At 37.3% G+C, this 16,335-nt stretch overlaps 1 protein-coding gene across 3 annotated transcripts in view; it reads right to left on the reverse strand.

Annotated features, from left to right (window-relative positions):
* Positions 1-14,347, reverse strand: part of IPO8 (importin 8) — a 68,789-nt gene extending 54,442 nt beyond the window's left edge. The window contains exons 1-5 of one of the 3 annotated variants that reach the window (XM_068562099.1): positions 14,074-14,346; positions 8,889-8,970; positions 3,891-4,047; positions 1,173-1,331; positions 26-182 (exon numbers count right to left, since the gene is read on the reverse strand). In XM_068562099.1, the coding sequence (XP_068418200.1) occupies positions 26-182; positions 1,173-1,331; positions 3,891-4,047; positions 8,889-8,970; positions 14,074-14,157 (639 nt within the window). In that variant the 5' untranslated portion in view covers positions 14,158-14,346. Of the gene's footprint in view, positions 1-25; positions 183-1,172; positions 1,332-3,890; positions 4,048-8,888; positions 8,971-14,073 lie in introns of all 3 variants that reach the window. The other 2 variants (XM_068562100.1, XM_068562102.1) reach the window with 2 other exon arrangements.
* Between the last annotated feature and the right edge of the window lie 1,988 nt (positions 14,348-16,335).

Below are 16,335 nucleotides of genomic sequence, written 5' to 3' on the forward strand. Positions count from 1 at the left end.
TTTGTCTTCTGCTATAGAAACTTACCTGCACAAGTGCATAAAAGATTTTCAGGATCTGCTTCTGTATTAATACAGAATAATGTGAGGAATCAGGAAGGAGCTGCATGATTTGTTGCTGAATACGAGGCAGAAATATTTGCATTGCTGCTATAAGAGGTTCTCTTTCCTCTGCTTTCTTATATCTACATAAGCAAAGACAAAAAGAGAGAACAATAATTTCTCCCCCACAAAAGAGCTATAAACAATGAATGAAAAACAGTATTTTTAAACTATATAAAGCTAAACAATAACATTCCAAACACTAGCTTACATTTTCTGTTTGGATTGTTAGAATAAACTTGAAAGGAACTTTGAAAGAGCATATCCCTGTCTTGGGCAGAATACCTAAAATCTTTCTAGAAAGAGACTAGTTCAAAAAAATCCAAGATAGTTTTGCAACTTTCCTACATGAATTTTTCTAGTACTTAAATTAATTTTCACATACCACAATTCTTGCTATAAAATACAAGTTGATAAACAGTTCAAATAGACACTCCTATCATATAACAAATAATGTGGTGGAAAAAACATTTCTCCGTCTACCACCCTACTTTGAGAAGTTAAAACAGTTTACAAATTTAGGTGCTCTTAGACCACTTTAACACGTATAAATCTAAAATATCCTCTAAAAATTATTTTAGAAGGAAGACTACAGGATTTTGCATGCAGGAGCAGCAATCCCCTTAGAAGCTAGAAAGCACTGCTATTAAATGCGACACTAGTCCCACACCTCCCAAGCAACTTTTATAGAAAAGAAAGTCACTAGCAAAGAAACTTGAACATTTTCTACCTTGCATCCAAAAAGGTAAATGTTTGGTTTACTTAATGATGTGCTTACTTAAAGACAAATGTTAAGGTACCTCTCTCCATCAAAATTTCCAAGGAAAGCTGTTAATAAACAGTCCTCTGAAACTAACAATAAGTTTGAAAAGCACTAACTTAGAGATTAGTACATTAGCAGATTAAAGATTCCTTGAAAAATTGTAGTAAATAAACATGTTTAACTGTGTTTAATCCAACATTTCCCAAACTAACCTGATTCTGTAGAACACCCATAGCAGACCCCTCTATGCAATGCAATTCTTTCTAAGTAACAGGAGGCTGGTATCTTCAGCCAATAGAAATCAACTTACTCATATGTCTTCACCAGTTGATACAGACATAATAAACTGCCAAGCCAGCTTCCACTGCTCTGTGATTGCAAGTAATAGTCTATCTTGTCGACTACCGCTGGCCAGTGACCAGGGAAATCGTATTTAATGATGGCACGGAGACACATTGTTAACTGGACTCTATAAAGTGGGGGAAAAAAGTCCAAAATCTAAGTAGTTATAAATATCAGGCTTCAAAGACCTCTAATATTGTACATAAAAACACTCTGATTTCTATTTACCTACATTATATAGATATTTATCTGGGGTGGAGGGAAAAAGAGCAGTCCTATAAAGAAAAACCTATAAAGTCCTATAAAGAATTTAAAAATAAATTCAGGGACTTCCCTGGTGGTCCAGTGGTTAAGACTTCGCCTTCCAATGCAGGGGGTGTGGGTTTGATCCCTGGTCGGGGAGCTAAGATCCCACATGCCCTGTGGCCAAAAAACCAAAACGTAACAGAGGCAATATTGTAACAAATTCAATAAACACTTTAAAAATGGTCCACACCAAAAAAAAAAAAAAAAAAAAAAAAAAAACTTAAAATAAATTCATTAAAAATTTTCCAAAAAAAAGACAATGAATCCACCCCAGCTCTGTAAAATTTCCCAGCTTGTTATATTTTGTATTTTGGTTATCATATCCTAAGGGGGAAACAAACCAAAAAAGTATTTTATCATTTCAACTGGACAAACTTAGCCTAAAAATGGTCAAAGTAAGTAAAATGGAGGCCTACATAACAGTGGGAAACATCTCTGTGAGCCAAAACCTGGAACCATTCATCATCAGTTCCAAGTCACACAGTATTTTGCACCTATCACTGCTTCCTGAGATCCTAATTTTTGTATGAAGTAACAAGCATTAGCTGGCAATTCCTGAAGAGGAATGCTAAGAGCTATTTCCAAAGAAATAAAGAAAAAAGCAACAGGAAAGACATAAAAAAAAAAAAAAAGAAATCTCTTTAATGAAACCACAAAGTGAAGCTATGAAAGATGTGATCTCGTAACACTTAGGTCAGTAATCATTTCCTCAATTGGATCCAACTGTAATTGGGATTGACAAGAAAGTGAGGGGAAAAAAATTTCTCTTCTACCAACTATTAGTATGTCCTTACATGGTCACTTGCAAATGGTTGGAGAGTGAATCTAGCTAAATTAGGATTCCACAGCGCCAAGACAGCCAATAACTCGATTTCACTGAAATGAAACAAACAAATAATGCCTTTCCCTCGCAAAGGATCTTTTCCAAATCTAATTGCAAAAGATCCTTTGCAATACTCTTAAATAAACTTTGAGAATATTTCTTTAAGAGTAGTTACAGTTAAGCCTTCAGGACATAAAAGAAGCAAAGCCACAAAGAACTGTCTCATAATAAAGATAACCTCTTGTGCCACCAGCAGCTGTTCCTAAACAACAAATAGGTCATATTTGTATTCAATAAAACTGAAACTTTTCATTTTTTTTAATTTCATCTTCAGGTTGACCCTCTTAATCCTTTCTCAATTCCAAGCCAAGCAAAGGATGTTTATGAACAGCCATCCTTTCATATATTAATGTGTAGAAGCATTGCTTGCAAGATTCAGAGAGATTTGAAAATGTAAAGATTTTGACAAGAAGTGGACACATGATGGTACCACAGGGAAGCCAGTACCAGATGGCATTTGGGCAACCAATGAGAATGATGATTTTCTTTCATCAATACCCCTATTTTCTCCTCTTACCCAAACAACTGCACAAAGAGGTGTTCAATGTTTGTCCACCTTCCTCACTGTTATCCTCACACCTTCTTCCCTTTCTTCTGCTTATGCCGATGTACATTATACACTCAGGGATAAGGTTACATCTAATCTCTTGAAGTTAAATAATTTCATTCCCCTACCTCAATTTCATCTATTTCCCTCCCACATGTTCAAAAGAAACCTAATCACTTGCTCATGGTGAAAAGAATTTGTTTCTCCTGTTTTAAGACTGCATTATTTTTTTGACCTACACCTCTGCTGTCCACTAAGGGCAGGTACCAGCTACATGCACACACTGTAATTTAATCAAAATTAAATTAAAAATTCGGTTCCTCAGTTACACTAGCCACATTTCAAGTACTCAGTTGGCTTCTACGCCACATGGCTAAATATCAGACAGTGTGGATATAAAAGATTTCCATCACTGCAGAAAGTTCTATTGGACAGTGCTGCTTTATAGCATCTAATCTAAATTTGAAAAACCAGAGACAATTCTTCTAGTTTATATTTTCTCTATCCTGTCTTCTTCAAAAGAAAAGAAGCTCAGTTCATAAAAATGAACAAAAAGATACGTAAAGTGCTACAAAAACTGGTAGGTTAAAACCCCCATAAGTCAATTTCCCTGTATCAGGGAAAAGAAAAGCAGATAGTAAAAAGTCAAGAGCTCGTAACTAAGAACACAGGTTATTCACATAGCAAGGATCTAAACAACAATTTTAGTTAGATTTTTGCCTCAACTCTTTTTGTGGCAACTTATAGAAACTAAATTTTTTTTTCCAAAATATTTTGAGGCAAAGAATTACAAATGCAAAAACAAATAACTAAAACTGTACTCTTTGAGTGCCCATCTTCATTACTTTATCTCTTTTAAAAAACAAACTTGAGGCTGATGATTAAATCCAACCTCCCCCATTCATATATTTTGGGCTTCCTACTAAGCATACAGAAATAGTATAATGTACCTCACTAAATCTGGAGACCGAATTATTCCTTCCACAATATTATCACGTATTTGCTGGCGATCGTTTTCATGAATGTTAAATGGAAATATTGCTTCTCCTGGTGGAGGTTCTCGGTCCGGCCAGTACTGGGTCACCATGTTCTTCAAGTAAATGGCAGCTAAGTCAGAGAAAAAAAATGCTAAAGTAGCAGTATCAAAAAGATGGCTTTCATTCAGCTTTACAGAGCATGAAAGGCTAAACCCTTCAACGCTAAACATGATACCCAGCAAAAATGGAAAATCTTACAGTTATAAATAGCCAAGTGGGGAAGGGAAAATGGATAAGAATTTAAAGTTTCTCTGTAGCTAGTAAAGCAAGCCTAAGCAGGAAACATCTCACTAAATCAAGCTTCCAGAGTTTACATGACAGAAAAATGATCCAGGGACTCAAGTATGCATCCTTAGACTAAATACAAGATGGTCTAAATGAAACTCTACTAAATGTACTTTGAGACTGTAAGAGTCATACTGTTCATAATGCCTAATACTGAACTGACAACACATGAAATTCTACAGTCCTTCATGTAGATTGCTTTTTTTGTTTTTCTTTCACTGGCTATTATCCCGCACTACCGTTTTGAAATACCTATAGTATTGGTAATTTTTATCTAACCCTTTTGAAATATTTGCCACTTGCAAATATAACAATAAAGAAAAGGACATCAGCTTTCAAATATTTTTGGAAAATCTCAGGAAATTTCTTACCTGTTTATTTCTATCAAAATACATAATCAATGATTCTATTCCTATTCTTTTTAATCATCATCAACATTTAACAAAAGACTTCTGAAAGAAGCTAACATACTGCTACAGAATTTTGATAGGGGATGTGAAGTTTTCTAACCATCCCAGCTGAGCACTGAATGTAAATTAATACTTATAGTGTCATATTCTTACATATACATAATATATATGAATAAAGAGAGATGATCCGCAAAGCATTATAACTTTCTTCCCTTAAGTTCCTCCTCTCCCTTCTCCCCCCCACCCAATCCTCCCTTCATCTCAATTTTAACATAAACTAAATTGGCTCGTAAAAGCATTATACCACAGAGAATAAACCAACATGTTCTACATTGGCTATAATACAACAGAAACCCAATGAAATTATAAACCTGACATCCTACAAGCTCCTCTTTCATTAGTTTTGATTCAACACAGGTCTGAAAAAGACAATTTCACCTAGGATTTCCATTTTTTAGGATAAAAACAAAAATTATTTGAGAGAGTGAAAGGGAGGGAGGGAGGGAGGGAGAGAGAGGGAGAAAATGTGTCTATATGTGAGATAGTTTGGGTTTTTGTCTTTTTTTAATTCAGATCACACAGGCTCTGGACTAAGTACCATCGTTTGTCCCAGTATATTTATTTTTTAATATTACAGTCATCAGCAATAAAAATACATAAACTGTTGAAAAAAATGAATAAATGATCTAAGAATATGGTCCAACCTGTCAGCAGTTCAGACTGATTTCATGAGATTAATCTTTGCAAAAAGAAAAATCAAAAAATCAATATATTATACACACCATTTTAATCCCTACAGAACCAGTCTTGAAAATAAAAAACAACTTTCAGAAGCAAAGATACAGACATGGTAAAATCATGGACTTACTCATAATTCAGTCAGTAAATGCTATTAATTTTATAACTAAAAATATTTTTATTATGGGACATCACAAGAGATGGCCTATATAAAAGGCACACTGACAAATTTGTATATGTTGGAATAAATCTGCAATTAGTTAAAATAAAATTGAACTTAATGAATAATTTGAAAAGAGAATATTAATTACTCTCATGGATAATCATGGATTACTAAAGATAATGAAGGAAAAATACCAAAAATAACTGAAACTGTACCAATAATCTAAAAATCTCCCTTTAATCATTTAATTCAAGTATCTAACATTTGCCAGAGCTAAGAAAATACAAATATCTTAATTCCTTCATAAAGAAATTAAGTATTAAAATTTGCTTTTCTGCAGAATCCACTTACAATTTCAAGCGTCTTAAGTTTGAAATTAGTTTTAAAACATACACACGCTTCTCCCCTTCTCAAACACAATGAATCATCACATACGCTCTATCCTCTGGACCCAGAGCCACCACTACACAGATCAACTGGGTTCCATAACCTCAAAGGGGAAAGGATGCCATTAAACTCTGTGAAGCAGAATGCTGTGCTTTTTGAGTTGATGTTTTTAAGCTTTTCCATTTTTCATAGTAATTTGGTAGCCCCTCTCTCCTTCTCTCCCTTGTTATTACTTTAATCTGTTAAAGGCTAGGAAATAAGGTAACAAAGTGTATATATTATATCTAAAACAAGATTAAATAGATTCTGAGTATCCTACAAATAAGACACATTAGTTTTAACAAAAGAGCTTCTTGAAGTGCTTCTGGACTGATCAGAGGCAACTTTCTGTTTATTTCTAGGTTTTGTATTCTGGAACACTGAGGTTAACCTTAATAATGCTATTAAGCTTACCAATCAAAAGGAAAACAGTGAAGCAAACATCCAAATTTATTTTGTTTGGCTTGCCAATATCAAAATATTACATTTATTTCCTATTTCTTCACAGTAAGGTGATAAAGGACATTCACTAATGAGCTTGCTTGATAATAGCAAGAATATTTTAGAATTGCCCACAAACAAAATAATCAAGAACGGAATATTTTGCAGAACTAAGTATTTCCACTTAATATTAGCATAATTTTTTACAGCTTTATACAGGCTGATATTTTTTAATCAAAGATCATATCATTCTTCTTAAAATGTCACGCTAAAATGATAAATTATCTGTCTGGGTGTCACCATCAGATTCTTGGAGCATTTGTATTTTAATAATAGATTAAATAGAACAGAAAATTTATAAATGGCACTTAAATTTAGGTGATAATGTAGAAGTCTACACAGTATATTTCAGACTGTATAACAAAATGGATGCTCTAAAGTAGAAAGCTGTCCTAATAAATTAGGACATGATCAACCACCAAGACAAACCCTGTCATGTGGCTAACAGATTTGAAATCTACATAAACTGTGAAGAAAAAATTGCCTTTAAATGCTATTTACATTTTATATCAAAACTTAATTACCTAAGTTATTAAGATTTAAAGTTGTATACAGTTGGTGAGGACATGGGGAACCCAGCATTCTAATGCACTGTTGATAGAAAAAGCAAGTAAATGCAACTTGGTGATAAGATTCAAAATTCTAAACGTTAATATTGTTAGTAACATTGACCTAGCACTTCCATTTGTTAAAATTTATTCTGTGAAACTATCCGCACGAGCATCCAGAGATATATGTGTCCAAGGATGTTCATTTCAGCATTACCTCTATCAAAAACAACAAAAAGGGACAATAAAGGAAATGTCCACTAATATCAGATTGCTTAAATAAACTATGGCAGTTCTAATTCAAAGAAATATTGAATAATTTTTACAAAGAATGAAGTATATGTACATGCACTGACATGGAATGATCCCCCAACGGTATAAGGTTAAATGAAAAAAAAGGAAATTATAAAATAGCACGTGTAATACAAACAGATTTTTGTTACTTTTTAAAACCAGCTTATCTACAGAAAAAAAAAGAATTAGAGAACCATGCACCAAAGTTGATGGTAGGTATCTTTGGGGGTGTGGGATTAAGAGCAATCTAATAATATAAACTGTATTTTTGTAATGTTTATATGTCATATAAAGAAGACATATTAATTTAATAAATTGCTTTAAGATATTTAAAAATACTGTTTCTACAAAGCTTTATGGGAAATTCACAATGGTGCTATAAACACTTAGGTTATTAAAGTAGGTTCCACTTAGCAAAATGTGGTTTCAAAACAGCCCTATTTTATAAAACAAAGATTAAATTGAGAATTGTGGTTTCAAAAAACTTACATAGAAGTCTTATAAACCTTATTAAAGTAAAAAAATAATTCCACCGTGAATGTTTTTCCATAGGTTTTTCTTAACCACAAATGGATCATTTAGAAAATCATACATATTTTTCCAAAACTTAATGGTTCCCTACTTTTTTATTCTGTTATGTTCAAGTAAAACTAAATACTTTTATCAGCACGTATAGTATATTCCCATTTCTATATTGTTCATCTATCCTTCTACCTGAACACATGCAAAGACTAATGTTCACCCAATGTTAATGATGGTCATTTCTGAGTGATGAATGTCAGGTAATTTTTTTCTACTTTTTTGTTTCTATTTTTCTATATTGCCCAAATTATTTATTAGTACATATCACCTACATAATTCTTTAAGTCTCTTCAATTACATATTTTTTAATTAGCTATTATCATTTTACCCCTTTTATCATGAAATTATTCTCTTTCCAGGACTCATTACACTCCAAGACTTTCTCCATTTTTTAACCTTCTGGGTTCTAATTACCAGTTCATTAAAAAAGCAAAAAGAAGAATAATACACAACATCAGGGAACTACCCTAAGATCCCACAGACTCAAAAGTAAGTTTCATGTTTATAACAAAAGTCCTGCTCCCCAATCATGTGGTTAAGAAGACCTGTGCAAACCTTATCTCCATGATCTGACGCATGAATGGAACCAAATTAATATATACAAATTCATGGCCTTAATCTATGGGCCCAAAGGCAAGGCCACCAGGAAGCATTAAAAATTAGGGAGATAAAGCTATTAAAACTGGGAAAGCTAAGAGGGAAAAATGACAAGGTTATAGAGAAAAGGAACTGTAGCTAGAAGCTAGAAGGGAGAAGAGGAAAGAAAAAGCTATGGGAGATTTAAGAGCTCAGTATGGACCTCTAAATTTCCAGGGAAAAAGAGAGTGGAGTTTTTAAGCCATTAGAAATACTTCATGTGTGTTTCCTATGTTTTCAAAGAAAGCAGATATTTAGAAATGAAATAAAACGCTAGTCCTACTTTTACCCATAAATAAACTTATAAAGGATAAAAAAACCAACTCACCTGCCTGGCGTACTGGGAATTCCACATGGTCAGAGACTATAATCCGAAGTAAACTGGGGGCAAAATTGATAATCTTGTAAGACTGAAATTACAAAGAAATATTTTATAAAAAAATAGGGCAATATAAATGAATAACTGTTAGCACCTGTTCCTGAATGCATTACTGTCCAAATAAAAGAAACACTTTTAAAGTGAGAGAAACTCTCCAAAGCCAAATGAAGATTACTAAAATACTCCAAGTCAGAAAAATTTACTTAGAATAAATTGATGAATAAATGAGTAAGAACACTTTCATGTTTTTTGGACATATATTGTCAAAATGCTCTCCGGAAAGGGTGTAGCAATTTACACTCCCAAGAGTAGAATACGTGTGTGTTCATCTATCTAATATAGGGATTAGCATTATCATTCCTTCAAAACTTTTAAACCTTATTCATATTTTAAATTACATTTATTCTAGCTTGAATTTTTTTTCCTGTTTGTTGGCTATTTGTTTTCTTCTACAAATTCCTTTTTCCCCTCACCCTTTTGTAAGTGGAATATTTGTTTTACTCTTAATAAATTCTAGGAGATATTTTATGAATGTAATCTCAAATTTTTATTTGACTTATACATTGCAAGTGTTTGTTTCCAGCTTATTTGTGCTTCAATTTTGTTTATGGTATTTTTGACAAACAGGAAAACATGGGCTACAGAAAACAAGAGATCCAACACAGAATATGGACAATGGCTGTGCATGAGCTATAGAGAGGAACCAGTCCAGACTGGAACAGTGTGCTTCATTCACAAGACAGTGTTGAGAGCTGTCGTCACCAGCTGCTCTCTGCTGCCAGAGCATCTTTTAAACTTAACAATGCCCAAGTGAGCCTGTGCTGATGAACTGCCTGCTGCCTGGGCCATTTCTCCCCATAGACATGTTCTACTTTGACCTATTCCTGAGTTTGGCCATGGTAACTTTAGAAGCAAAGAAAAATAGAGAGCAGCCTATTCCTTCTGATCATATACCCTCCAGATGTCTAGTACCTGGACCTAGTACCTGTCTAGTACAGGCCTGCCACATTCCCAGAGCTTACACTTGGCCTTGCCCGCTGACATTCCCAGAAAAGACTCATACTCAGTGAGGGTAAAGCCAGACCATGATGCAGAGAGTCTTTTCTGCTTACCTCCTCCCAGGAGCCTGGATCTATGGTGCATCCCTTCCAGTACACCACTAGGTTTATGCATACCACTCCATTTTTTAAATTTATTACCTTTCCTATTATTTGTAATAGTATTTATTAAGACAAATGTTCAGGGACTTCCCTGGTGGCGCAGTGGTTAAGACTCCATGCTCCCAATGCAGGGGGCCGGGGATCGATCCCTGGTCAGAGAATTAGATCCCACATGCATGCCACAACTAAGAGTTCACATGCCACAACTAAGGAGCCTGTGTGCCGCAACTAAGGAGCCCGCCTACCACAACTAAGACCCGGTGCAACCAAATAAATACATATTAAAAATAAATAAATAAATGTTTGACCAACAGTTTGGAGAAAACTGGCATCTTTAAAATATCGCTTCTTTCCATCCAGGAACATTATGCTTTCCAAGTCTTTCCATATCCTTCAGTAAAATTTTAAATTATCTTATAATTGCTCTTCCTTTCATCCTGTATAAATCTCAAAATCTTAAATCTGTTGTGTATAAAGTAAATTGAAACCACCAGAAATTTAAAGTAGTTATTAAGAAAACAGATTTCTTTTAATAGCAGTTTACAGGAGTCAAAATTAAAACAGATTTAGCTCAGTCTCACCTTCTACATTTACATTCTCGTAAAATAACTCATGTTTATAACTTTTGAGATACTGTAAGATCCTGTAGTGAATCAATGATTGAAACATATATATTGTTTAGTTCTAATCTACATAGTTTACTTATTATACATAAGTACAAAATAACCTTTACACTTAGATTAATACTACTTATTTGGAAGTAGTTATAGTGGAGATTTTATTTCAACACTGTTGTCATTGTACACATTTTGGAACGCCTCTTTTTACAACTGTTTGACATTTCAGAGAACCTCTGCAACTTTTTGTCTTCTTTCAGCCTTGATTCAATCAACATTGATTTGATCAGCTAAAACATTCAGTGGTAAATTCAGATATATTCTCATATTACTTTCCTTACAAATATTTATCCAATTTCCTTTTCTACCCTGGGCTTCAAGTTTCTAAAAAATAATAATAATACTATCTCTCAATGATTTCTTGAGGATACTTGGTTCATACCTGTGAAGTTTTCTGAAAATAAACTTTCCTTGCTTAGCTAAATTCTGCATTTTATGAGAATTCATTTAAAGCAAAACACCTGATGTTTTCCCACTCTGCCTCATTGCTCCCTCAACATTAACTTTTCCAGTCCTCCAACACACCAAGTTGAAGGCCTTTACTGAACTTGCTCTTCCCTTTCTTCCTCTCCCAGTTCTTCATCTGGTTCACTTCTTCACAATATCTAGGTCTCTGCTCAATGCCATTCTTCAGAGACTGATCACACTACTTATACATCCCAACACTCTCTCTAGAGCTTTACTCTCTACAGCACTTATAACCTAAAATTGTATTATTTACTTTTCTGTATCCCCCACTAGAATGTAAGGTCCATGAGAGCAGAGTCTTGTAGTAGTGCCTGCAAATAACCCGATAAATATGTTATTCATAGAAGCAAACTCTCTTAAAGGGCAATAAAAATGATACATACAGATGCATGGAAAAGGAGAAATTCCAAAGAGTGGCAATGAAAGTAAATATCTTCCCTTTTGAGGCCATGATTTATTAAAAGAAGACACCTTTCTGGATGAGTTACTGGAAAAAGATATCTACCCATTCCTACTTCCCTATGGTGCTGCTAAAGGGACTGCTGGGTTTAAAGACAATGATGAATGTGTACAGGATCCATTCTTAATATCCTCCAATAAAACTGAAAACACATTTTTTCCAGAGAAACAATATCAGATATAGCAGTCAAGGAGCCAGTCCTTTGGAACACAGGCCGTTATGATTTGAAACTGCCTACTCTTCTAAATGGCAACTGACAAATCAATCAGTACACTGTAGAAACTGCCCCTATTTCCTACGCAGAGAATGTTTATCGTGAGGGGACCTAGACTAAAATATTAAATGAGCTGGACCCTAATCATTTATGGTAGATTACCCACCTGTTTACTCAACAAAAAAGGAGGTTACAGTGGTGGTAAAGGATAAAGCATACAAAATCCGACATTAAAACCATGTTTTATTAAAAGGTTATGTGACATTATAGTTTGGTCTTCTACTTACAATTCAAAAACATACTTAGAGCATATTACAATCCAAAGCATTATACTAAATGTAAATGTTAAATGAGTGACATAGCAATAAGCTACTTTTAGAAGTTGCAGAGGAAATTGTGGTCTGTGATGAGTTGGGTGGATATGGGGCAGGGCAGAGTGAGGTTGGAATGGATTTGGATTGAAATGTCACGAAGAAAAGGGTAGAAATGGATCCTAAATGTCTCTTGTAGTTCTGTAGGCTTTCCTACCTACCTTTTCCACTTCAATAAATTCAACTGCACTTACATACTGATGACTCAGAAACAAAGCAAGGGTGGGCTAACAGAGGCAGGGTAGTACAACATGATAGCAAAGACACGATCCCTGTCAACACTATCAGTATAACATCTGGCCTCATTGTGAAGAGAAACAGGCCAACTCCCCTGTTCATACTGGTAGATTGCAAGTTCAGCTCTTGCTTTGTTCCTCCTAACCAATGCCTGGATTACTACTCTTCTAGCCAAGCAACATATAGTACTTTTGCTCTACAAAGCCTGGGACAGGTACTGACTTTAACTTTCCCCTATTCTGAGTGAGAATCCTTTTCTCTTTGAAGCACCGATGCATTCCCTTTGGGCTTCAGTTCAACTCAACCTTCCCTCCAGAGTCAGTGTTTTCACTCTCCCTTTTATCTCTTGGAAATCCTGGATTCACACTTACTCCACCCAGATTTCCCATTAAAATAATCCCTTTCAGAGATTTACAACGGATATCTGCACTTTAAAGTCAACTACAACCAGGGAAAACCTAAGTGAACTCCTACAGAAACATTTACTTAGGACGGTCGTTCTCACACTTTAGGAAGCACAGAATCACCTAGCTAGCTAATTAAAACATAACTGGGCCCCATCCCCAGAGTTTCTAATTCTTTAAGTCTAGAGTGAAGCCCCATAATCTGCATTTCCAACAAGTTCCCAAACGATGTTGACGGTGCTCATCCTGGGCAACACTTTGAGAGCCACTAATTTAGGTATATTCCTTTACATTTTAAGGATTATTGCAACCTCAAACAGCTGTCACTCTATCCTGGGGGTGGACCTTAATTTGTACTTTTTAGTGAGAGGTCTCTGATTCATTCTTACAGGTGACGAGTAAAATACAAGCTAGGGTTTGGGATCATTAAATTTGTAAATGTCGGCAGTATCGCTGGAACATGGTCAAGGCTAGTTAGTAAGAATAGAGGATGGGGGATGAAAGAAAGTCTCACACATTTTACCGTTTATAAGAAATCCCTACAAACACTTACTACTCGGCGTGTCTTTCGCAAAGCACTACCACCATAAAAATTGCCTGTTCTTCCAGAGCACTCTCCCGACAGCATTTCTCCAACGCTCCAACAAAACTCTGCCAATCAGTGTCTAAACGGTGCTGCCAACCCCACAGAAGCAGGCGATGGGCAGGGTTTCCCACAGCAACACCTAAAAAGGGCTGGGTCTGCAGAAAAGCTGAACTCAGCTTTGAATTTTAAGTGAATTTTCCCACCAAGTCAGCGTACTTAAGGAAAAGAAATCACATTCCTAAAACACTAGCAAAGCTTGCTAAAGCTTCTTTTTGCAGACCAAGCAGGCTGAACAAACTGCACTGGGGAAGGAAAACGACATGAAAAGATGCAAAGGTGGCCAACAGGTGCGTGAGCCGTTGAGAAAAGACCCGGGGAGTGCGGCGCCACTGGACCCCGGGGCGGGGGCTGGGGCGAGGGTGGAACCGGCCGAGAGACGCGTCGGGGTCTGGGGCCCGGGGCCCGGGGCCCGGGGCCCGGGTGGGGGTGGAGATCAGGGGCGCCGAGGAGGGAGAGTCCGGCGAGACGGCGGGGGGCGCCGCAGGCCTGCTCCTTACCTGGTTGAGTTCATTCTCAGCTGCAATCCGCAGCTTCGGGTCGATGGTGCCCTTCAGCGCCTGGATGATCCGGTTGAGGTCCATCTCCCCGGGCGGGGGCTCCGCGGCCCCCGGACCAGTAGGCCAGACCGCAGCTTTAGTTTTTCTTTTGACCCTCTCAGCCGCCTCCTCCGCGACCCTTGCACTACCTCACTCCCCACCCCCCGCCACCGTCGCCACCTGCAGCCACTTGCTGCGCCACTCTGACTCCGCGCCCCCTGTCCTCCCTTTCTACCCCCAACAACTCGCTCTCCATTCACCCTTTTACGACAGCCGGTGGGAGGCGGGAGAAGTAAGAAGAGGAAGCGGCGCCTCCTTTACGGCGGCCTCTTCCCCCCGGGCGTGATGCTATGGCCGCCCCCGCTGGCGGCCACCATGCTACTGTACGGAAAGTAGTCTCGGCTTCTTTCCCGGAGGGAAACCGGTTTCACTAGCTCCGGCAGGCGGCAGTCTTGCTGCCATACGGAAAAGAGCCTCCCGCCTCTTCGCAGATCCGGAAACGAGCTAGCTAGGTCTCTTTACAGCTACATCCAAATTAAGCATATATGGATGGCGTGGCACTTTTTGTTAGTCTGAGCACTCTTTGGGCATTACAACTGAGCCTGTTCCAGGGCAGACTTGTTGGGACCTTGAGATCATCTAGCCCAAAGGAGAACAAGGCTCCCTCAGTCTGTGGGAGCCATCATTCATTCATTCACTCACTCATTCACTGAACGGTTTTGTGTTTTTTTTTTTTCTTATTTATTTATTTATTTTTGGCTGCGTGGGCTCTAGGCACGTGGGCTCTAGAGCTCAGGCTCATTAGTCGTGGCGCTGGGGGCTTAGTTGCTCTGCGGCGTTTGGGATCCTCACGGACCAGGGCTCGAACCTGTGTCCCCTGCATTGGCAGGCGGATTTTTAACCACTGCACCGCCAGGAAAGTCCCTCACAGAACGTTTTTTAAACACGTATTTTTGGGCCAGAGTACTACGATACTTAAGGCACCACATTATAACAAAATGAATTCAATGCAGGTTACTATGAAGGAACTTACAATGTGATAGAAGAGACAAATGTAAACAGAAAAAATATACTTAGAAAGTAACTGTTCCAGATCGGAGAAACTAACTCTATTCCTGAGGGTTTCTGAAATATTTCCAGATCTTCTCAGAAAAGTAGTGAAAGGCAAGAAAGGTTATACTGTCTCCACCCACTGTGGCCATATCTGGCCCCAAAATTTCAATGGCATAAAAATATTAAGGAGCTAGTTGTTCCTGAGGTTAACCCAGAAAAAGAGAGTTTCATTAGATTTGTAAAGAAGATGACTGTGGGCAAAATACGTCTGAAGGGGTGTGATCTTTCCTGGAGCAGGTAATTAAGACAGATTGGTTCAGCTAACTGGGTTCAATCAAGAGGGTAGAAACTTTGTGGTGGAAAACTTAGCTGCCTGAAAGCTCTCCCCTCTACAGGGGCTGTAAATGGGACCACGCCCTTCAGCTGGGTGCAAAAGTGCCTAGCAATATGTCTCCGGTTGCTTACAGTTTTGCCCATTCTCTACAATTCCATCAGAGCAGTGTTTCTTAAAGGTTAATACTGTCATGTCCCTTCCTTGATGATTTCCCATCAACTTCAAGATAAAATACAAACTCCTTAGCACTCCAAATTTTTATGAATCATAGTGCCTTTCATCTTCACACTATTTCCTTATCCCACTCTCTTGGACCACATGAATCTAAAATGCCTTGACCTCTGAAATCTTAACTCCAATATCCTCTTTTCAGTTTAGGACCTTCTCTTCCATCTCTGCCTCCCTCAATAACTCTATACCGGTTTTCCAACTCAGTCACTTTTCAACCCTTCCTTAGTCTATCCATTCATGACTACACATCCTTCTCTGCTAATAAACTCCCAATTTAACTTCTCAAGTCTACCCTTGACCCACGGTGCAAACCGACACCGCTACAAGTGTGTTCTTTCCTTAGGCTCAACAGTCCCATTCCTTTCCTTTGCTCAGCACCACCTTCAGCATCTAATAAGCAACTGTTCCCACCCTCAAGACTCTTCTCAAACTCCCTACCTCTTTCCACAGAGCTCTGCAAAGATGAGCAAAACCACTAGGTTCAAATCACTCAAACACAAATTAATCTGTTTACCCCTCTTTACCTCCTTGCCTCCAATCTGAACCCAATCTTCTCCCATTTCCTCTGGGACCTTGCTCCATAAATCTCTATTCTATATATTTTT

This window comes from Eschrichtius robustus, chromosome 13, assembly GCF_028021215.1.
Source record: "Eschrichtius robustus isolate mEscRob2 chromosome 13, mEscRob2.pri, whole genome shotgun sequence".
In the NCBI taxonomy this organism is placed as follows: Eukaryota; Metazoa; Chordata; class Mammalia; order Artiodactyla; family Eschrichtiidae; genus Eschrichtius; species Eschrichtius robustus.